Raw genomic sequence first — 23,344 nt, forward strand, 5'->3', positions numbered from 1 at the left:
ATTCTCAATTACACACAAAACAATGAAAGCCTGTCTAAGAGGTCAGACTTTACTGTACTCAGCTACAATCTTCTCTTTTATCTTACAAACAGTCCAGCCAGAAACAAGCAGAACAAACCCCAGAAAGCCGTGTGTGCACGGGTGTGCATTTGCTTATATGTGTGATTCTGCTGGCGTGCCTTTGTGTGTTTGTGTGTAGCGGAAAGAGTGGAGTCTGGATATTGTCAAGCTGTCTATCTGATAGAAAAGCCGGCTCTGTGAAGCAGAGCGGCCGGCAGCATCAGTCAGCGATATGCCTCATTTCTGCAGTTCTGCATATTCCTTCAAACACTGAGGTACACATATGTCTATGTGCACCAGGCCTCTATGCACTCACACAGTGTTTACTGGTTTACATACCACCCACATGAAGCAGACACCCATTTAAAGTTTCCAATGAAATCCCACTCTTTTCTAGCGCTGTGCTTTCACTAGGTTACTGTAGCTGACAGGACAGGTGTATTTTTACATGAAAGTTGTTGCTATTACAGCTTGGATTTGTTTCACTTTTGAGCTGCTAGATTCGCCTTCGTTATATCACACAGCCTCACTAAAATTTCATAAAAGTTATGAAAAACAGATTGAGACAAGGATCACACAACAGAGCTTAAAAAAGCAAGGGACGGCATAAATATAAAAACCTAAAATTTGAACTTAAAACATGAAACACCATCAGGATTTCTTTTAAATCACAGAGATACTATATTAAGACTATATTTTTATTATCAGTGAACAACCACATTTAACTGAGAGTATACATTACACAAAAACATTGCAACCATTCCAGACTACTCTGCAACATATGTTTTTGTGTACTGGGAGGAAAGTGAATGCAGGCTACAGATATGCAGACAGAACAAGTAGCCTTTCCTGCCTAAAATGTGAGGGATCATTTGGAATTTAGTTTCAGTGATTTATGAAAACATTTCTTGCTTTGAGCATCAAAAACAGAGTATATCCATGCATTCTCCACCATTTATGCCTTGGGAGACAAAAATACCAAGCACAGCAGAAATTAGTTTTCTGTTTTCATTAGATATTTAATTCAATACCGAAACAAAGTTGCCAACACAATTTACAACTACTAGTTGAATGGAAATCAGTCTGGAGTGGGTGTGTGCACACATTCACACACACAAATTTCAAACCCAAAATGTAACCATACCCTATTCTTAATACACGCCTTCACCTTTAAAATGTTATGATTTATGCCATAGGACTTGGCTTTTGTGCTCATTAGGATGACATGTCTGCATAATTTGACTGTGTAAACAGACCTAGGTCCCCACAACATGAGTAATACCCGGACCGCTCACAGAAAAAAAGACTGCAGCTGAGTTCTGGCTTGCTTTAAAAGCCAAATCAAAACCGAATCCTCAAGAGACATGTGCAGACAGGGTAGAAGGCTGTTTAGAGAAATTAATTGTGAGTCTTTTTTCCTGTTTATGGACACAATATGTTTTCCATAGATGCACATGTTGCAGTCAAGTTTCCAGAGTTCTTGAAAAGTGTCCACACTGCTAATGAAGATGATCTAAAATGAATTCTAAAACTTTTTATGTTATTTTTCTTTCCTCTAATGATTTAATAACTTTGTAGATGTAGGAGGAAAAGAGAGTTATGCATGAAATAAAATCACACTGAGCACACTGCCGCCCTGTAGGTGCTTGTAATTTTCTCTGTCAGCTGTAAAAACTCACAGCGCACTGGCTTAAAGTTTGCAGTGAAACGCACACTGTAAACTCAATGGGGAAAAGATGGTGGAAATGGCTATTCTGAAACAATACATCCATCAAATTATTGTTAACATGCTGGAGAAAATTGTTGATGACAGTTTATGAGGCTTTACCAGATGGATTAAAAGTAATCTAACATTTATACTTACACACAACACGTGCGGTTACAACATGCAAGATGATGTCATGAAAGATTTGGAATTAAACTGCCCAAATATCCAGGAAAACTCAAGCTCAGTGCATTTATCATCGCCACCTCCATTATGGCTACAATTTCCAGCAGCTCCAGTGGTTCATCTCTGCCTTCTGTTTCTCATTGGTCGGGTCATCCACTAACCAGATCCTCTCGGGCTGCAGAGCAAGACAGTGTGACTGAAGCAAGATCATCTGAAGACTGATATATCCAATTATTTCAACAGCTAGTCAAATGCTCAAGAGCAGCTATCGATCAAACCGCAGTTTAACAATTCATCCATATCGGTGAAACCCAGACCAGTATACTGTTACGGTCGCTGTGCACAAAGATGTTAAAAGAGGTGTTTTGCTATGTTCGCGTGGTATATCTATGACTTACCCTGACGCTAGCTTGACACTGAATGTTATGGTTGCGCAGAGGGAAAATGTGGTTCTAATATACTGCGAGCCTGTGCTGCTCCACCAGCATGTTGCACAGAACCCAACGCCTCCATGTTTACATAAACACACATCTCCACATGGACTCTTCTTTCATACAGGGGGGCTCCACTTCAGCAAAACCATTCAGGTCAAACCACTTTTGTATTTTGGAAGAATGCAAGATATGTGGTGGGCACCTGTTTTCAATTCTGTTAGTAGAGGGGGACTGATATGTGTGTGCGTCCATATGTGTTGAAACCAGAATGTGAGAGAGAGATTATCTCAATCTGTGAATTTGCTCTGACTAGACTTGTGTGTGGCCCCCTTCTGTGAACCCAGTGTAAAGAGATGCAGAGCAGCTCGACAGGACTGGTGAGTAAGATGAGTGGTATGTTAACATACGCTGTTCTTGATGTAAAGTACAACAACTCTGTGCTCCTGTGTGTGTGTGTGTGTGTGTGTGCAAGCACTATTTTCCCTAGTGTTCCAAACAAGGCAAGAGGATGCAGCATATAACAAATGAAAGGCAGTGAAATGGACAAAATGACATCAAGTGTCTTTTATTGGCTTTGGGCCATGTAACTCAAACCACTTGTTGGGGGGAAAGGGTGTGAGTGGTTTTCACATCTGTTTGGCAATGGCCGCTGTCTATCACTCCCTAATGGGAAAAGCACGCTTGTTAGATACTAATGACCTCATTGGCTTGTAAAGATACAAGGTGTGCGCAAGGAGTGAATTCCCAGGAGAGAAACATCACCATGTCTGTTGTATTTGTATGTACTGTGGAGCTACCTATAAACCACTACCAAACACAACCAAAGCACGAGGTAATACAGCAGCCATTATCATTAGCCAAAATTGTTGTGAATGATTCTTTTATTACAAACTGACAGACTGTTTAGTAACTTGTGAATCGAACTGAGGGTTCATCGCTGTCTAAGGCAAACAGTTGTCTTCATAACAAGATGATTAAGATGGCCAATCTGCAGCTTCTTTGCAATGTGCAACCAATTCTAATATTTGAACACCCAGCATTTACATTCAAAGCGACACCACAAAGGCACGCAATTAGTCAAATTCGATGAAGTTACTCTTCTAATATTATTGTATTACAGACAGGAAGTAATAGAAATAAAAGGTTTTTTTGATAAGCAAAAGAAATGCTTCTTGATGGACAGGCTAGTATTGCCAGTTGGCAGGGTGCTGAGACAAAATATAAACTAACTTGCATAACTGTCTAGGGATGGATAGTATTTTGTTAGCAGTCATACTGAAGAATAAGACCTACACCATGTTTGCTGCAAAATGATCTTCATCAGGTCAAGGTCCAACACAAGACATGTGTTCAGACTTGTAAGCATTAGAAGTTATTAGAGTTATTATGAGATTAATGTGGGGACTTGTTTGGAGTCTGAGACAGAGAAAGGAGGACATTCTGACCCAAAAAAAAGAAGATTCAATTACATGAAAGTAATATATACATATGGTCTGACACTTTTGTTCTGTTTGCACCATATGTCCGTACACTTCATGTAAAGGAAAAACTTTAAAGCTTTTTACATGAAAATATGTATATTGTTGCTTTTATACTGTAGGATATAAAACTGCATTTTTACCATGTAACATATTTTACACTTCATAAACTGTTTACTTTTTTTGGCCAATGCAGGGCAGTTAAGCAAAGGGTGTGAATGCAATACCTGACAGTTTCACTACCAAAGATTAGTAACGCTGTCACCTACATAGAGGGTTGTTGTAAAGCTTCCGCCTCTTATCTGGTTAGCCATCTCGTCTCACACACCTCTGCTGATGCTGTAATTAAGCACTGAATGCTCTGTAGTTGTGGAGAAACAAAACTCCTCCACATACATAGGCTGGTATGAATGAGAGACTAGCCCAGGGCTTTACTGCCCTGAATCATCAAAGAGCTTGAACCTAAAATATTTTCAGGAGTCCTTTAAACAACACACCTGCTTAGGATTCAGACACAGTGGCTATCTTCACAAGTTTTTAACAAATGCTTCTTTTAACACCTTCACCATCATATTCAAAAATTATACCACTGGCAAAGGGCAACAATGTGTTGGGGCATAATGGACATCTGCTACATTCCAGTTCAAAAAGGGTATCTTTGATCCCAGGCAGTGTGATGAATGAGGGTTATGAAGACCAGATCCCAAGCGGGCAGCAATGCAAACACACAGTATTCCAGACTCCCTTTCACTGCTAGAATAATCACCATAATCACAGCAATCATCTTCCACTCTCAAACTATATCCACACACATTACTTATGCTTCACTTAAACTGGAGGTTCTTCAGCTGAACGTGCAGAGCCAGATTAAACAGTTACTGAATCACCATCTTGCATAACAACTTTTATAGGTAATTATACATTTATAATATCAGATGCTGGGAAAAGACAGAAAATGTTTATAAAAATGCTACTACGTAATGTGCAGACCATACCGACTACATAAGCCATTTGTTATTTTGCAATTCAAATCTAATCACTTATAACTGCACTAATTAAATATAATTGACTGAATGATGGAATAACATTTTAGAAATGTATGTATTATTTTCATAATAATTCTCGGATAATACCTGAACCAATACTTTGCCAGTGAGTTCAAGCCAGAGAAAAAAATCCTACAGGTCTCTTAAGATAATAAAATCATCATATTTTCAGGTTTAAAAAAATGATACATTATGAAATTAGAAGATAAAAATTTGAAGATTAGAAGACAAAAGTGCACAATTGCTAATTTAGCACAGTATAAAATACTAAAAAAATGTTTCAAGGTTTTAAATTTACATTCAAGGAGACCTTTTATGGGGTTTTTTCATATCTATTCTATTCTTCTGGAATGTCATGGAATAACTTTAGTCACAAAAACCAAAACCTATATATGTTATGTTGGCTCTCTACACAGGAACTCAGTTCTTTCTGTCTAAAACAGGCAGTTTTAGCTTTAAATCTTGTGGTCACTACTTAACGTGAAAAGATCTAACACTGCTATTTAGCAAACCTAAAATAAGCCCCTCAAATGTCTTTTTGGTAGATATTGTTCTCAGTGCCTGCTTATTGTGTGACATATAGGTCAAAAGCTGTATATACTTGTGCAACATAGGATGGAATCACTGCAAAGTCCTTTTCTACAGCTTGCACTTGCATGTCTGCAGCTTTAATCATGGACCTCTACCTTCAAAGCAAAGCAAACAGTCCAACTTCTGTGTCAGACTGACTCAAAATCACAATGAGGATCATCAGTGGTGATGAAAGCTGAGGTTTTTTTGAAATTCATAGGTTTGTGCACTGAGAATTTGTTACTCACAATCAGCATCTAAGCATGCAGTTGTACTGGTATCTGATGGAAGAGATTTGCTGCAAATCACCTAAACAATGGTGCGTGTTATTGTACAAAACTGTCCTTTACCACAAAATTTAATTTAAGTTGAAGGATCAGAGTTTTAACACCGTGGAGGAGATCCAGCACGTTGCAGATCAACACAGTTCTTGATCTAAAAACAAGCAGCAGTCCTGGAAGCGATCGTGCCATTCACGTGGCCATAATGGAGATAGCAGTGAATTTTATAAAAGGTGAGAGTTTGCTTTTTATGACTAACGTGGATAACATAAACCTTCGATCGCACCTTGTTCGAATAACATTAAATGTCTGGTTTGGAAATGCATGATAAGACGTCAGATCTACAGCAAGCTTTAAAATGACATCATCATCAGATTTCTCCAGCAAAACAACCTTCAGTCCCATGAGATTTTTACAGCACCTAGTATGACAGAGATGATATTCCTGCCAGATTTTCAAGGAAATAAACACAGAAACATTTTCCAACTAATCACCTTAACAAATCACATCATCAAAAGTCCTCTCAAACCATCCTCTCAACAGTCTTGTGCTCTGGCTAAGTTTCATGATGTTGTCTGCTGAGAACCTAATGCTATAACAAATTGAGCCTATTCTTCATCTGAAAACATTTTTTACTCCATTTGCTTTCCATCTACACAAGGACTTATTGGCAGAGGCTAGAATGCAAGTGAGATTTTGATTTGTTTTATTATTATGTTTTGGTCAATTAGTCTGTTGAGATGTTTGCGGTTTAGAAAAATGACATTCTTCTTTAGTGCTCTAACACTTGTGGCGGTACTTTTAACCGATGCAAAAACCATATTGTATGCTAAAATATTTGAATTCAATCACACATATTTTTCCAGTTTTACAAATAAATACCATTTCATTTACACCCAGTGTAGGAAACCTCAAAAATACATTGCTGTGTCAAAATATTACTGCAAGTTCATCCATCAGAATAAACATTTTTAGCATTAGTGATTTGATTTGCACCATTTACCAGAATATCCTTTAGAAAGCAGTCCAAGTAATGTCTGCTCACCAGTAATGCTGATGTACTGAATTTATTTTAGGATTTACTTTTTCCCCTCAAATCTTGATCCTAGATTATTTAACCATTAGAAACAGTGTATGACATTAACCCCATGAGGGACAAGTGGCAGAGTCATGCTAAGAAGTAGTTAAAACAAATAATTAATACATAATTAGGATTTTATAAGCATTGTTTTTTTGTACCTGCTTACAGTTGACAGTAATGTGCTCTGTACATTTTTCAGATCCTAAACATATTTTTAGTAACATAATTACATTTATATTATAAAACACAAACGGAAATATGACTGAACTATAACTATATGATAAAATCTAAATCTTTACCAAGTGTGTAGAAGGACTATGCTTGTACATGCCATGCAGTTTAGACAGCTTACAGTGTCTTTTTCAACGTTTCAGTAAAGGTTGCCAGTAAAGAGAAGATGCTCAACATCTGGTGGGACTAAGATGTTTACATTAGAACTTCAAAAATGTTTCATGTTGGGGGATAAGAAAATCAGGAGATTTTAGAAGATAAAAAGGCAATGTGTCTTGTAATATCTTCAGTATTTACTCTTAAACGCTGGAGACAGCTATCCTTCATTTGCTTAAAACAAAAACAAACATCTAACATCACCAGAATCCGCTGGATCATTTTTAACATAAATATGCACTGAGACGTTGGCTTAAAATTTTTACCGCTGACACAAGTTAGACTAAAAGCAATCAATTTTTGATATTTCTATAATTAACGTGTACTTATTTTGTATTCACATACATATGATGAGTGAAAAACTTAAACTCAAGGCAAATCTAAAAAAGCATCAAAAGATGCCAGTTGCTTAACATTATAGCAGAATCAGCTACGGCTTTGCTTCAGTGTTGAGATTCTAATGTTGCGATGAATGCACAGGAGTCTTGGCTCAGCTCGGTTCCCATGTCTCTTCTAGACCTACAGTAAAGGAGTTTGAAGGCAGCAGACTTCAGCAGGGGTAGCCTAAGTAATGCAGAGCCAGGCTATTAGTGTTGTGAGTAGGGCATGCTGGCTCAATCAAACCCTGGGTTCCCTACTCTGCCAGCGGACAGACCAGGCCAAGCCAAACATCTGCTCCTGGTTAGAGGTGTCGGCTCCTGCCATTCACAGCAAAAGTTCAAAACCTCAGGGAAAGATTTCACTTGGCCTCTTCTTGCCTGGGCCACTGCAAGCAGTCCTGTACTCTCCCTAAGGGAATGCAGGTCTGAGGAACGTACCACGAAAATTCAATTCCAGTTTTCCTTTCCGTGCTTCGCTCCTTTGACCGAGGCAAATTTCATTACACACTTATGGACTTATAAAATTCCTTTAATAACAAAGCGCATTGTCCCACAGACCAGGGTTCCTTTAAAGCCAAATCGAGTAAAAGGGCTTTGAGGCCAACCATCTATAAGAACTGAGATGCTTTAATGCATGAAACACACTCTACTCCAATTTTTTCCGATCCTTTTCTTTCTATTTTCCTTCTATTTCTTTACAACACATAAACAGTTGTATAATATGGTTAAGACATAAAATAAATAAGTTAAGTGGGTTGCACTGCTTAAGTGATGAAAGGCCATAAAATATCTTACATATTTCCTCTGTCATCTTGTAACAATCAATCAGCTGGCATCTAATAAAATCTCCAAATAAAAACCCAAAGCACCAAATTACTGGATACTTAAGCCAATTAACAAAAACAGAAACAAAGAGAGACCCTGGAAAATGAGAAAGAAAACAATTTGGTCACACATCTAACATTATGCCTCTATTACTCTTCTAATGAGCCAAAAAACTTTACGGAGGTGACTGATTTTAAGTTGAAGCCAAACAGCTATCTGTTTTTGGTCTCAGTAAAAGTAGGTTACCATCCTAACATTCAAGCATAAACTGGCTTCCATATGTGTCCGTCCAAGTTCCTAATGTTTTTTTTTCTTTTTGTTTTTTTAGAGATTTACAAACAAACAAAATACAGGCTCTGATAGTGATGTGGGTTCTGACTTTAAGACTTAGACTCAAGGCTCTATCTGATCAAAACACACAGCCCACCGTGCTTCTCTCACTTCAGTTTACAACATTTTTCAAGTGTAAACAAAAACCCACACTGTAATCCATTACTCCCTAAAGCTGCTCAGTGATCAGAATCTTTCACAATAAACAGAAATGAAAACAAGCAACAAAAAAAAGGAAAAAGGGGGGAAAAAAATACAAAGAGACGATTCCCCTGTGAAGTCGGTTTCCTTGTAAGACTTTTTAGCATTTTCCTGCAACTCTGGATTATGTTGTTTGAGCACTGGATTTGTTTGGTTTTTTTGGGATAAAGTCTATGAATCGTTGTTGTGGAAGGTAGCTGGGCACCTGCAGTTTTAATCTTTCTAGAGGACACGATACTCAGCTTTTGTCTGGATTTTCATTATAGAGATCTGAAGGAAGGAAACAACTAATGTTGTTTATAGGTAACTATATCGACACAGAGCATGATTTGACATACTTGAGCCACTTTCTTTGTAAGTTAGAGATGTACTTGATGCATACTCATGTTATATATCTACAGACTGTATTTAAAAGATGGATATGTCTCAGGGTCTGAAAAGTGAAGCAAATGTGCTTTAAACCTGCAGCATTACTAAAGGACGTGGCGTGCACTCGTACTGTTAAAAAACGTAAGTCGAATTCATCAGAAGTCCAAGAAAAATGACCCCATTAGTTACTTAGGGCCAGATTTACTGAGGAATTAGTGTATTTCAAATGCAAAAGAAAGACATGCTTTCTTTTACGTTAAATATTAGCAAAATTAGCAGTAAACTGCATGTTGCAAGCATTAATAAATCAGTTTTCAATACTGATTTATTATTTGCATGTTCCCACCTCCTTCATTCAATGTTGTTACTGTGTTATCTTTCTGTTTAAAAAAAACAAACCAAAAAAAAACCCCCATCAAACCCAGTTTATGCTGGTACAATTTCGTTTAAAGCCTTCTTCAGTACAGCATGATTTATTTTTTCTTTTTAATTAGGCCTTTTAGACAAAAATGGGGTCTGATTTGATTAGTGGATGTGCTATAATAGACAAATCTCCATCTTACTGCTAATCTCGGACTTGTCAGTCCATATTTCAAAATGTTCAAGTTGGTGTTTCAGAACAGTATTTTTACCAGCCACCAGGTGAAGTTATCCATATTATACATACAGTTTATGGTTGGTTGCACATCAGAACTTCAAGATAATAGATGTGTGAAAAGATAACTCCCAGACTGAATAATGCATGTATGTCATGCATGTCCTGACCTTTTTAATGCAGAAATATTGCTTTAAGAACAGCAGGATTTACATAGTTCAGAGGCAGCTGTTAACAATGAACTGATATGACTCTGTAACAAATCAATGAGTCCCAGTAAAGTAGCAGGTATATTTGAGGATGTTGCCTCAACACAGTAATTCTTTCTTTGAATTCTCACACTGAGGTACAAATTTATAATGGAGGAATTGCATTATACTGCTGTTTGTCATTTGAGTTATGTGTTGGAAAACAACTTACAATTTACTGAGCCAATACTGAAGCCACTTAAAAAAAATCTGGCATCAATCTTCACTTTGTTACATCACTTGAATTATTTATTAAATATATGAGATCATTTTGGGATATGTGGGTCAGTGAGTAGATGGAAGAGGACAATAATATATATTGTTAAGTAATGGGTTTCATAATCAAGAATATTATGCATTTTTTCATTTGTTTTGTTTGGTTTTGTTTTTTGTTTTACAAATAACAGGGTCTTCAGACACCACCTCAAAAACAATATATTTACACATAAAAATTTAGGAAGTAGCTTCTTTACACATCCCTCTAAGGCACCTAGATGTCCTCTTTTTATGTCCAGGTCAAAGGTCATGGACAGCCAGCAGCAAGGCCCCTGAAGCAGGTAGAACTTGCCCTTTATTTCCTAACCACTTCAACAAGGAGACACATACTTTCTCAATTATGGTGTTTCCCCTCCTTTCTTCGTGATAACAAGTTTTTTTTAATAGTTTTCTAAAGGCAACTGTGATTTCTTTTAAGCTATGAAAATAGAAGTACATCAGAAACAATATAATATGGTATTTTTACAAACATGCCAAAAAAAATCATTATAAAAATTGACTGTCCTGATTTCCATCCATCAGTGATAACAAGAAATTGACACAAGCTAGTGGGTTGTGAAAGATTTTTGGAAACACCCTAGTTATTAAAGATGTTTTTGGAAGGGTGCTTTGAAGATGTTATTTGTGCTCTGAGGCTGTTGGGAAATCTAACACTTGTGAAGCTACTGATCCCTGAACATTTACAGGTTTGCTCAACCTTGAAGGCACAGTTTACACCACAGGTGTTGGCTTGTGCGATGGATCTTAAGTGCTGGGCCTGGCTGAGATGGTAAAAGATTGTTCTAGAGAAAAACTGGAGGTCTCACATGAGTTGAAATGTTTTATTCATCTTCAAGTTTTGCTCTCTTTTTGCTCTTTATACTTCCGTTTTGATCAGTCTGTTGGTTCACTTCTCACTCTATCCATTCCCCATTTTTCCCCTTCTCTCTGCTCTCTTATTCTTCACTCATGCTCTTGTTTTCTCATTTTGAGAGTTGAGAGCTGTGCTGTGAATCTCCAACTCAGCAGGACACCATGGAGTGATAGATGGCCTCTGACAAGGTCCAACACAATCCAACATATGCTCCAAATGAAAAAAAAGGAACAGAATTAAACAGGGTTCACAAGTGGCCAAAGAAAAACATGCCAAACATGTATGAAAGCAACGTTTTTTGGGGGGGATGGGGTTTAGTGCACGATGACACAATAAGTTGAATATCCCCAGTGTTAAAGTATGAACACAAAGTATGAACCAAAGAGAGGAAAGAAACAATTTATCCAACAGGAATAATGTGAATGATTATGGTTAGAAAACATTGGGTGCAAATCACATTAGACTAGAGGAAGAACGTCAGTAAGTAGTCTCATCCATATTCTGCAACTGTGCATATATATTATATATCTAAAGTTACATTTACCACTGCAACTAAATATTACAGAAACGTTAAGCAGAATGTAGGAGAAAAAAAAATAATATTAAAATTATTCAGGTAAAACATATGAAAATATTTTATTTTAATTTCTTAATACAAAAATGTAATATAAAAGAACAGTGTTTATGTACTCATGCTAAAATTTACTCAACTCCTTAGATACGTACTGATGACGGCTCAGCCCCGCAAAACTGTATTCTCTCGCTACAAGAAATAGCAGACACTTTCCTGGAGCACACACACGCATGTAGCAATGTTGCCAACATTTGTGCGATGCTAATGAGTGTGTTAAATTCCAGGGTAAGTAGTTGAGAGAAGAAACATTAGCGTAACATTCTTAAACACCAAGTCAAATCACCTCTCTAAACAGCAGTTACAGCTTTTTAGCCCCTTACCAGACCCTATTTCCAGTGCAAACTGTACACACAATGAATACATATGGACAGGCACACACACAAACACACACACAGGGTAATCTCATAAATAACGGATGACAGCCTAAGAGTCAAATTAAGGAAATAAAATGTGTCTCACTGGTAATGAAGGAGGCATGTTTTCTGCCTCGGGATAACAACTTCATCTGGACCCATACACACACTTACAGTCTGTATAAACACACACACACGGAGACCTAGACACACATATATTCAAGAGGTACCAGCATTCCAGCAACAGAGCCATCCCACTGGTACAAGCTTGCTCAAAGCAGTCAAGAACACAGTGCCATGATTTGAAATTTGACACAAAACGTATGTTTTCTAGAGCTCTGAAGAAAAATGTGGAGGTTGGATGTCATGCCAAACAATCACGGGAGAGGAAGGACTGCTTTCAAACATTTCCCATGCATCAGGCTATTAAAATGACATTCGTTTGCAGGTTGCTGGCACTTGTCTCGGGGCATATTGCAAACACATGGAATTACATGTTATGTCCATCCATGATTTAAACACTGGGTATTCTTTCGATCAAGGAAAAACAGACACTTCTGGATCTGCGTAGGCCATGTGGAAAGAGTAAGGAAAAAAAGTAGGCTATATGACAATCAAACGTTTGTCACGCTGAGATTACATCACTGGTGATAATTGTAAACTGACATGTAAGAATGAGAAAAAAGCACTTTATAAATTCAGCCAAACACACATAAAAAAAAGGTCACACAAATTCACATGTAGTCATGTTCTGACTGAGCTCCTTTGTCTATAGATAGTTCACTACTTTGAGTTATGCTGTAAATGGCTCTGTGTGTGAAACTGATTGCAGTGACGTGCCGCAGGGTTTAAGTCTGGATCCAAATCTTTTCAGTGTGCACATGAACATGAATAATCTAATGATGCAAGTTATTTAGAGAATGGTTGTTATTACAGATACACTTAAAATGAACATGACTTTAAACACATCTGCGCTAAGATGATACACATGGTGACCGAGAGGACAAATGCAATGAAGTAAATCCCTGAAAGCCACAAAATATATATGAAAAAAACTACAAAGAAGGTTATGGTTCTGAACAAAAACCCAAAAGAAAAGAGCATGTCTTGTTTCAAAAGATATAAAAGCAGATGGGATACATTTTAAGCCAATAGGTAAACTAAAGTGCAGAAAATTTGCTCAAGGTGTGCAAGTAATGAAGACATTAATAATTTTACTACTCACTTTAAATTTATGGTGTGTTTTTTTGGACACATGGATCCCTTTTGTAACTATAAATCCTGTTTTTGTTAACTGGTTTTCAGGCAGGTCATTGTCAGACAAATATTGACTTTTGTAGTCTACAAATCAAGTGTGTGCCCAGATTTCAGCGTGTGGATACCAACAGTACTGTCCCCAGTCTGGTTCTAATGCGCTTTCATAAGTGTGTGTATTGCATCTAATGTAATACTGCAAAAAAAAAAAAAAAAAAAAAAAGCTACTATGTAAAACCTAAGACCGGAAAACAATTCTGAATTTCAAACAGAATTTAACGCTAATTTGGAAAAGCTTATTTTGGGTATTATCATAATAGGCTTTGTCCAGTTTGCAGTTACTGCTTGAATTGGCAGAACACAAAACAGTCCAATTTAAATATTTCTTCTTTGCAATAAATGAAAAGTTTAAAAATGCAAAAGAATTTAATTAAAATTTGTGAAATTACTATTGCAAAACCTCTTCAACACAAACTCCATATAAGACAGCAGTAATTTTGCTTTACCTAAGTGTGAGTGCAGTTTGAAGGCAGAAAAATACTTAAAACTCACACTTCACGTATCTGTGAAAAGAAATGCTATGCTTCTGACTCCCTTAAGCTATTGGCAGGACACCACAGCAGGGTTCTAGCATCTCTTCTTTTAATAGTACAATAAAGTAAACAGTTGGGCAATACGTTGCATGAAAAAATATGCACACAACCTTTAATGTTTTTTCAACTACCTCCACTCTGTCCAAGAACCGCAATAGCCGCTCATATCTAATAATATCATTATGGATATATACAAATCAAAGCAGATTATATTCACTCTCCTGCTGACATGGCAACTGGCTGCACTGTAGTGTTACCGTGTGAAACTTGGCAGGGGAAACTCTCATAAATCTGTATTCAGCAGTGAGCTAAAGATGGTCCGGGTACTGAAGCAGCTGCAACACCAAAAACCAAATCCATTACAGTTCACGCAAAGTGTGAACATACTAACTGAGGCAATTTTAAACAAAAAGATAAGGAAGCCGTTGGAGAAACACTTCTGGTCACTCACGAAAGAGTTTAAAGCATACGATTAAGAAGAGGAGTGATAAAGGTCTGGGAGAAGTTGGTGAGCAGAACAAATACAAAGAATAGAGCATGTTTCCCAGTGCTGCGAGAAAATGTGTTTTGATTTTTTAAAAAGAGAAAGTTATAACTAGAGGCTATAGACAGCTGTGCCAGTTTGTTTTGATGAAAACATTTTCAAGCCATTCACAGATGTTCAGTGAATTCCCCGTTCTGTTCCTAATGTTTGTCTTTCCAGATTTTTAACATATTCCTGTATGTTAGTGTCTCATTACGCTTTCTGTCAAGAATTTCATTTCAGTTTTCACAGTTGTACTGCACACAGGATAGGAGTTTTTCGCACAAAAAATCCGATTTGATATCTGAGCTGGGGTGAAATATTTCAATATGTGTTTACACATTTGATGTGCAGTTTTACATCAAGTGTGTACACAAAAGTACAGCTGGTTTCACAAGCTAGAGTGCAGCAGTGTGTACAGTATTAATGAAAACAGTCAAACGTAATAATCAAAGTTTGCATGTCCAGCCCTGTTCATATTTTCTAGCAGGCTTAGAAAGGCTATCCACTAACTCTGTGGAACATTTGAGATATGCATACAGTGAAATTCTCCTCTATTCTCCCATATGTTGCAACTCAGAATCTGAACACTGACTAAGTCACTGAAACATACAGTCGTTGACAAAAAACCCTTCAGTTTTACATGTAGACTTCATGTTTAGGTAGAATTGTACACACGCCAAATAAACTACGTGGCCAAGATTTCATTTAAGCACAATGACCTTTATCAAGTGCACAAGAACATTTGTTGCAAAGAATACATTACATAAACATTAACATATTTCACTTTTCTGTCATTCTTCTCATGTTTCCTGGGGAGCTATGCATCTTTCTGTTAGCGGTTTCTAGCCTTGACTGTGCCAACTTACAGAGAGAGGCTCATGGTATTAGTGTCTGATCTACTCTCAGTAATGTTTGCGTATACCTAACAACTGATTAAATCCCGTAAACATTCATGTCACTTAATACTGCGAGTGTGAGATCAGACTAAGAAACAGAGAAAGAGTAGAGGCTAAATTGTGACGTCAGGCTCCAAACCATCTGCTAGATCATGAAGCCAACATTTGACTCATCTTACATTAAAATAATATTCTTAAGTGTGTCATCTCAAACCAAAATTTGATCAAGTGAAGTGGTCATCTTTGTCTCACTATACTCAATTAAAATAAATTCATCTCTATGTACCATCACATAATGACTCCTCTTTGCAATAGTTTGTGCAGGGGACACTACTAATTTAAAGTCCTAATAACTTTACTCCTTCTGCAGTGATCTTCATTCTTGGCTTCTCCAACAAGCAACAGTTGGCTTTAGCAAGGACCACAAAACTGCCAGTTATCTTGGAGTTTGACATCTTGCCTTTATGAGGAAATCAACTGCTAATCAACTGCCATATTTCATCAAGATACTTCCTCCCCCAATGATGTAACTATTCATGCATGTAAACATAAAATAACCAACCAAATAATACTATTACCTCAGTGTCTGGGTAGGGCTGCATTGAATATGACAAATATTGATTTTATGCAGTTTTTAACAGCACAGGACAGTGTAGCTTTTTGTATCTCTGTCACCATAATTTCTTTCACTGTGTACTTATACAGAAACTTTTGATGCATGCATTAAGTTATTCAATTTATTTATATATATATATATATATATATATATATATATATATATATATATATATATATATATATATATATATATATATATATATATTATATATATATATGTGTGTGTGTGTGGTTGTGTGTGTGTGTGTGTGTATTTGTGTGTGTGTGTGTGTGTGTGTGTGTAGGCACAATGCAGTTTCTTCCCATTGGTGCAGCTAGAACTATAAAAACACTGATTAGATGAGTTCTTTTTGTATTTAGTGTCAAAGAAAACATTTCAAGATCATTGATACTTTTAAAGTAAAGTAGAAAACTGCTTTTCCATTCACTCTCCTGCAAGCAGCTGCAGACCTCATTACTGACAATGTCCTCCTCTTCACTCTTGCTTCTCAGATTTCTCTGTTTTTGGAAGATTTTCTTCTGGTTCCTATTCACAAATACTGATCTTCCAGTTTTATATGACAAGAATAACACAGTATAGGAATTCCTAAATTGAATTGTGTCTATCCTTTGAGTATTCAATACATGAACGAGGTTTTCAATGTCCCAAGTTGAACGGACTGGTCGCTTCATTCAGTGTAAAACATGCCTATCCTCATGTGAAATCAGAATAGCTAAACTAACAGTAAATATAAGAGAGGTGTTGTGTTATAAAGAAAAGGAAACTGATAGAGTTAGAGAAGAAAAGGTAAAGCAAAAAAAGAGAAAAAGGTCCAGGAAGTGATCCTTGATGGAGGAATATTCTCCTGCAGAGAGACATGAAATGACGCTCGCCATGACCTTGTCTAAGGTCATGGTAATTTCTCAACTTCATACCCCAGCTGAATGTGTGTGCGCATGTAAACTCAGAGTGGCCCCATTACTGATAGCTCTAACAAGCCTAGGCCAAAGGTCAGACAGTGGTGAGTGGAAAAGGATGGAGAGAGACTGTTAAAGGTCTTTAAAACACCACCTGCCTTTACACACACACACACACACACACCACAAGCACACGCACCCACCCACACAAACACACACACACAGATCTTGACTAATTGTTACCAGACCATATTTAAACACATCCTTAGTGCCTCTGAACCCCTGTTTCTCTCCAGCACAGAGATGAAGTTTCTGCACAGATTGGACTTTACACAGAAACATGTTCACACTTTCAGGACTTTTTCAGTGTCATCAGCGTGCATTCTGGTGACTTATTTCTCAACTAATAGTTGCTCAGTTCCACATTTTTTGTTTTTGCACCTTTAAAAGAAACCAATAGCCTCACCAATTCCCTTAATAGCTTCAAATAATTGCTTTTAGCTTAGCCTGTGTTTGGAAAAATTAGATGTTTTTGTGAAAAGACTTTCGCTAAATTAAGTGCAGTCTGATAAGAAATGTGGCACCTGCGTAAAACTAGCATTACCCTATGGGTCTCCAAACTGAGGTTTTACCATTTAAAAGGACATGATTCTCCATGAGTCCCAAACACTTAAAATGTCTCAAATCTAGGAAAATAACAATTAGTTCATATTCACAAAAGGTTAAATGTATCAATATTTTAAGATTATACTTCATCAACTTGCTTCAGCAAATTTAAATACAGTTTGAAAACAGTATTTACAGGATAAAATAACATATCTTTTAGTCATAGAGACAAGCTGTTGCCTCTCCTCTATGCTGCAGCTGCTGCTGCTAACATCCTCTTTGTGACAGGAAGCAGCAGGGTTTATGGGAAATGTGGTCTTAATTTTGAGCAACATTAGCGCTATACTACATGTAAGACTGGGACTAGGTGTCCTGATCATGTTTTTTTAAGATTATGGCTATTTCTTTTTCAAGAAACAGCAACTCAGACAATATCAGAATGATAATGCAAATGATGTCAATGCATCACAACAACATTGTGTGTGTAATAAGTATTTGTTGAGATTTGAACTGCAGAACTGGATACTCCAACACTATTTTCTGCTGATCTTACAGTTTCGCACAGTAGTCATGTTATATGCTTTTCTGAAATTATACAAGTTGCATGTCTCAACAAGCTTGGCCATAACACCCACATTACTAGTTGCTCGTACTGTGTCTTTAAATTTGTATTCATATGAGCACCATATGAGAACAATGCAAGAAAATATAATTATGTAATTGCTACCAGCATGTTTGATCAACAATAGATCTGGCTGTTAAAAAAAAAAGACAAAGAAACAAACCCCCCAAAAAACTTCAAACTCTCATGCGCAGTAGATGTTCCAAAAATGCTGGAACTCTGTGTAAAATCTTCAGTTCCTGCAGTGATACAATGAAATACTGCAAGGCCATGGGTTTTTTTTGCACAGTCAACAGATCAGTATTAATGATAGGGTGCTACAGTAAATAACTCCTGACCTGAACTTGTGAACTGACCCCACACCCGAGCAGGTACAAATTCTTCTTCTGTGTATTTGCCTACTTTGATAAATGCGATATGTCTTGTGTTTTCACTGTTGCACTTGAGACTATTTGAAAATATGCAGCTGATGTATGGTCTTCATATCTGCCTCTATCACTCACACAGCAACACACAGAGGGTCTGTCCCAGGGAAGCAGTACAGTCTGAATACATGAAAAATACTCTGTAGACCAACTCATGCAAGGCTTTTTTGTTCTCTGCATGTTATGACCAAAAATATTAGTGGCATATTCAACGGGGTTCAATTAACGTATATTTGGATTCTTTACATAATGTATCAATGACTTTAAGATTCGCATGGCCAAATATTTTTAATGTCTCCAGACAGAGAACACGTGGTCATGTACATCACTGTATCTAATGATTCTCTTCAACTCAGGTCCCTGCTACTTCCCAAGTCCAACATTACTTTTCCAAAAGAACTTACAGGTTTTGAAACTCTTTTTTGGGTGGTTCAGATTTTGGTATAAAAATCCCACCAACCCAAAACACAATTCCAACCCACTGACTTTTCAACATGCTAACGAAGATAAAAAGGGCGTGTATAAGACTTAACCTTCCTAGTAATCAACTACAATTTTATTTTGAATCCAAAGTCCTCTGAAACCACACAAACAGCATGAATTAATTATTGCTGACAGATGCAGCCAATTTATTACCAAGTCCAAGTCTGTGGACTTTTCTGAGCAGTACAATACTTTTAAAACATAAATCCAATATTTTACTTTTGCCTCTGTTACTATCCTCTCCTGCAGCTTCTTATTTCCATCCCAATCAATCACAAAGGAAAACAGATAAGAAATGCAGCCCACCCAACATCAAGACGTCAGAGTTCCTTCTGCGGTCAGGTTGAGTTAACTGTAACCAGCGAAAATGTCAGTGCTCTGTTTACTTGCCTGCTGCTGCACCCCTATATCCATCCTTACATTCCTCCTTTACAAATTACATTTGTCATTCTGAAAGCTGATGGTTTACACTGGTGTGCTTTGAACCTCATGTGAGTGCACATGCATGTGTATGAACAAACTGCAGACAATACGCCAGGATATGAATAAGTGCCAAAAAAGGCCTATTTTGTGCGTGCGCGCGTGCGTGCATGCGTGTGTGTGTGTGTGTGTGTGATCTCCTACCTGTTATTGTAATGTTGCTGTAGATGTTAGACAGCTGCTCTTTTAGCAGAACAAGCTGGGTGGTGGCTGCCTTCTCCCTCTGCAGCTCCAGCATTATATCAGGATGGCTGGCCAGTTTGCAGCCCTTCTGCTTGTCCAGTGCAATGTCACTGCGCACAATATCTGAAAACCAGAATGAATGGAAAAAAATTATTATTTTATTAATATTTTTGCCATAGAGAAACCTATGTTGCAATTTTCACCCCAAACTAATTGTACATATCTTTTTTTATTTTATTTTAAATTTTTAATTCAGTCACACTGAAACCAGAAGGCTGCAGCAGTTTAACACACTGCCAAAGCCAGAACATAAAGTTATATCTGTAACCCAGTCTGTTACTATTCAAAGAAACACACGTGTTTTATTGATATCTAGCAAGACTAAGTATATAGACCACCTCCTTACATCGCCATTTACATCCTCAGTTGTGACTTTTTTTTTGATAACACACATTTATCTAAAATGAATACAGTCTAGTGCTCTGCCTTTATCATGTGTCTAAAATGAAGTGTGCAATCAAACTATTTAAATAAAATTAATCCAAGTTAATTTTTAAAGTGTACACATTAGGGATGCGTTAAACTGTAGTCCACTGGGTTATACTAAGACGTGTTTCTAATATTTTGTCAACACACTTTAGTGAAGCCATATAAAAATATCTAGCCAAATATCTGCCGTTTTTTTTTTTTTCTTTTTTTTTTTTTGGGGGGGGGGGGGGGGGGGGTTATGAAAAACTGAATATTTGGCTCTGCGGACCACGGCGAAAAGCCGCCATTGTGATATGAAATGTTAGGTAAACACAGGTGTTTCCAACAACTTTAATGAAGGTTTTGTGCTTTTAAGGTGTGAATCATAATTAAGATGATAACACCTGTGTTCATGTCATAACGTCCTGCTGTGAAAAAGGCATAACCATACTATAGGAGCGATATATTAAAAACAGTTGTAGCGGCTAGTAAAATGATTTGTTTTCTAACTTTTCTTTTAAACTTCTGTTTCTCTCGTCTTCGCTTTCGTTTTAGCTAGGAGTCCTTAAACTGGCAGCGTAGCACAGCGTTTCATGAAGAAATAGGCAACCCTAGCTTCAGAGGATTTAACATTCCCTCAAAGAAATGGGGACTGACATGAGAGCAAACATTTAATCATCTTCTAAAAGTCGGTCTAAAATAAATACTGGGGCCAGAGAGAGAGGAGAAAATGTCATGTCTAATCACCGTCCTCGTAGTTTTTCAGATAGTAGTCTGGTCCCGGCCCTCTGAACTTGGCGAGGTTCTTCTGGTTGTTGAACTGCAGGAAGTCTGTTCGCTTTCCACCAAAGCGCAGAAACGCGGGCGACAGGCCTCGCGCCAGGGTCACGAGCCGCTTGGAGCTGCGGATATGGGACAAAAAAAAAAACACTTCAGCAACTGGGTGGTTTTTACAGACTAGACTCACACGTTAAAACTGCTAACCTATGTACATTTATAACGAGGGATATATTTGTTAAAGTCAGTAAAAAGTCGTCGTTCTCTGTGATCGTCCTGTCTCCCGTTCTTCAGTTCCGTTTACTTCAGACCATCCAGCTATTAAACAGATTAGCTACAGAAGAAATTGGATTTTCCCGTAACTGCTAATTTGCTGCAGGTCTATCATAAAACTTTTTCCCTTCGTCTGCAGACCCACGACGCATTTGGCAGCCACTACAGCAGGTAGTACAAGGCCACAAGCTGATGAACAAAGGATTAAAACGACACACACACATGCTTTGTGTAGTTGACGAACAATTCTATCCTCAATATTTTAAAAATATTTTTCCCAACTAACTTGCTGTTTCTTTACCTATTTTCTTTCATACACTCAAGCTGCCTTTTACTTATTCATGTTCTTTATTCACGTGAAATAGAGGCCGATCAAAAGGAGCGTGTAGTCCATACAAAGCTATTCAAGCTAAGTTCATATTTAGTGAGTATGAAGTTTTCATTTTTTTAAAAACTAATTCAAAGTATAGAGAGAGACTTCTACTTTGCTCGATTGTCAGTCTAAACCACATAATCCAGTTCAATTATGAAAAATGCGGAAACGGCCCACGAGTCTTACTGAATTTTTAATTTTGGTTGATCACACATATGAATCCTCGTCATTTCAATGTAAGGGTAACAAACAACAATACGAACTACAATAATAATAAATATAAAAATCAAAGTTGGAACAGTGGTTAGGTGACACGTAGAAGTGTAACGGCTATGTGAATAAAATATCAAATGTCATATATTTACTGTAAAATAATAACCGAGAATGGGCCACGCGCGGATTAAGATGTGCTCATTCTTTGTCACTGAGTGGTTTCCAGTTTATATAAGAAGCTGTACCGAATAACATTATCTGGCATTACTCAATACATGTCATAGCGGGCCAGAGACTTCGGGTATTGTCAGTGTGTTTAGTTTAAACACACTTTAAAGTTATTATTGAAAGTCTGGGTTTTAATAATGCTGCGCTTCATTAGCCAAAATATTGTGACAGTGGCGCGGGTCGTGGTCTCAGTCTGTGCTTTCCTCCAACTGTTCAGAGAAATACTCAGGGTGAAAAGCCAGCAGTAAATAAATAGTTACCCTTCATTATTTAAAAAAAAAAAAAGCAACATAGCTGCCATTGGAACCAGTCGATCTGTTCTTTTAGTTATTTTCAGAAGGTGAAAAGTAGATTGGCTAACTTATGAAAGTGACATTTTGCATTTTAGATTTAGATAGACATTAGATCATTTTTATCAAATCTTGATGCAACAGTGCACACTGTAGACTATAACAGCTGCAACCCTAAATGGACAGTTTTTGAAGGAATCGTCCACTCAGTGTAGTCTTTTTTAAAGTTAAACTTTGCGAACCTCAGTCAGAATCAGTATGGAGAACTGGACTGCTTGGTTCCCGGAGTGAGAAGGAAACGTGCTGGATCGATCCATGACAACTCAGACAACGTGGCTGCGTGCGTAATGAATAAAATAACCTCCAAATATTTTAGAGGAGGGCACCCACATAGATCGATGTAGACGACAAGCAGGAAAGGGTTCTTTTGTACCTCAGAAAGTCCAGCCATCCGTCTCTGATGATCGAGGGGTCCAGTTGGAGAGAGAGGAAGTTTTCGTTGAGGACTCTGATTGAACTGCGGGTGTTGACATCCAGGAGAACCAGCGTCCTCTCCAAGAAGCCTTGGCGCTTCCCAGCGACTGCAGGTCTCTGATACGTAGAGGACGAGAGCACCGACTGCACCATCAAAATAAGCAACGATGCCAGCCACAGGGAGGGCCATGGGAATACGCGCGGAGAGGATTTGGGCATCTTCTTGGTTTGGAGAGCAGGGGGATCAGTGTGCGCAAAGAAGCTTAAAGGTGGAAAGAAATCAAGCACTAAACAATCTCTGCTTCCGAGGAGTTCGATGGCGGTTCTATACCTCGGTCTCATCGATCTGGATCTGTCTTCCTGTCTAGCTGTC

General features: G+C 37.6%; 1 protein-coding gene across 1 annotated transcript in view; it reads right to left on the reverse strand.

Annotated features, from left to right (window-relative positions):
• Positions 1 to 23,344, reverse strand: part of hpse2 (heparanase 2) — a 49,209-nt gene extending 25,865 nt beyond the window's left edge. Inside the window, exons 1-3 of the mRNA XM_005913892.3 lie at positions 22,931 to 23,344; positions 21,091 to 21,245; positions 19,837 to 19,998 (exon numbers count right to left, since the gene is read on the reverse strand). Of these exons, the coding sequence (XP_005913954.1) occupies positions 19,837 to 19,998; positions 21,091 to 21,245; positions 22,931 to 23,313 (700 nt within the window). The 5' untranslated portion in view covers positions 23,314 to 23,344. The remainder of the gene's footprint in view (positions 1 to 19,836; positions 19,999 to 21,090; positions 21,246 to 22,930) is intronic.

Source organism: Haplochromis burtoni, unplaced genomic scaffold (assembly GCF_018398535.1).
Source record: "Haplochromis burtoni strain Fernald_Lab_line unplaced genomic scaffold, NCSU_Asbu1 Contig_7, whole genome shotgun sequence".
In the NCBI taxonomy this organism is placed as follows: Eukaryota; Metazoa; Chordata; class Actinopteri; order Cichliformes; family Cichlidae; genus Haplochromis; species Haplochromis burtoni.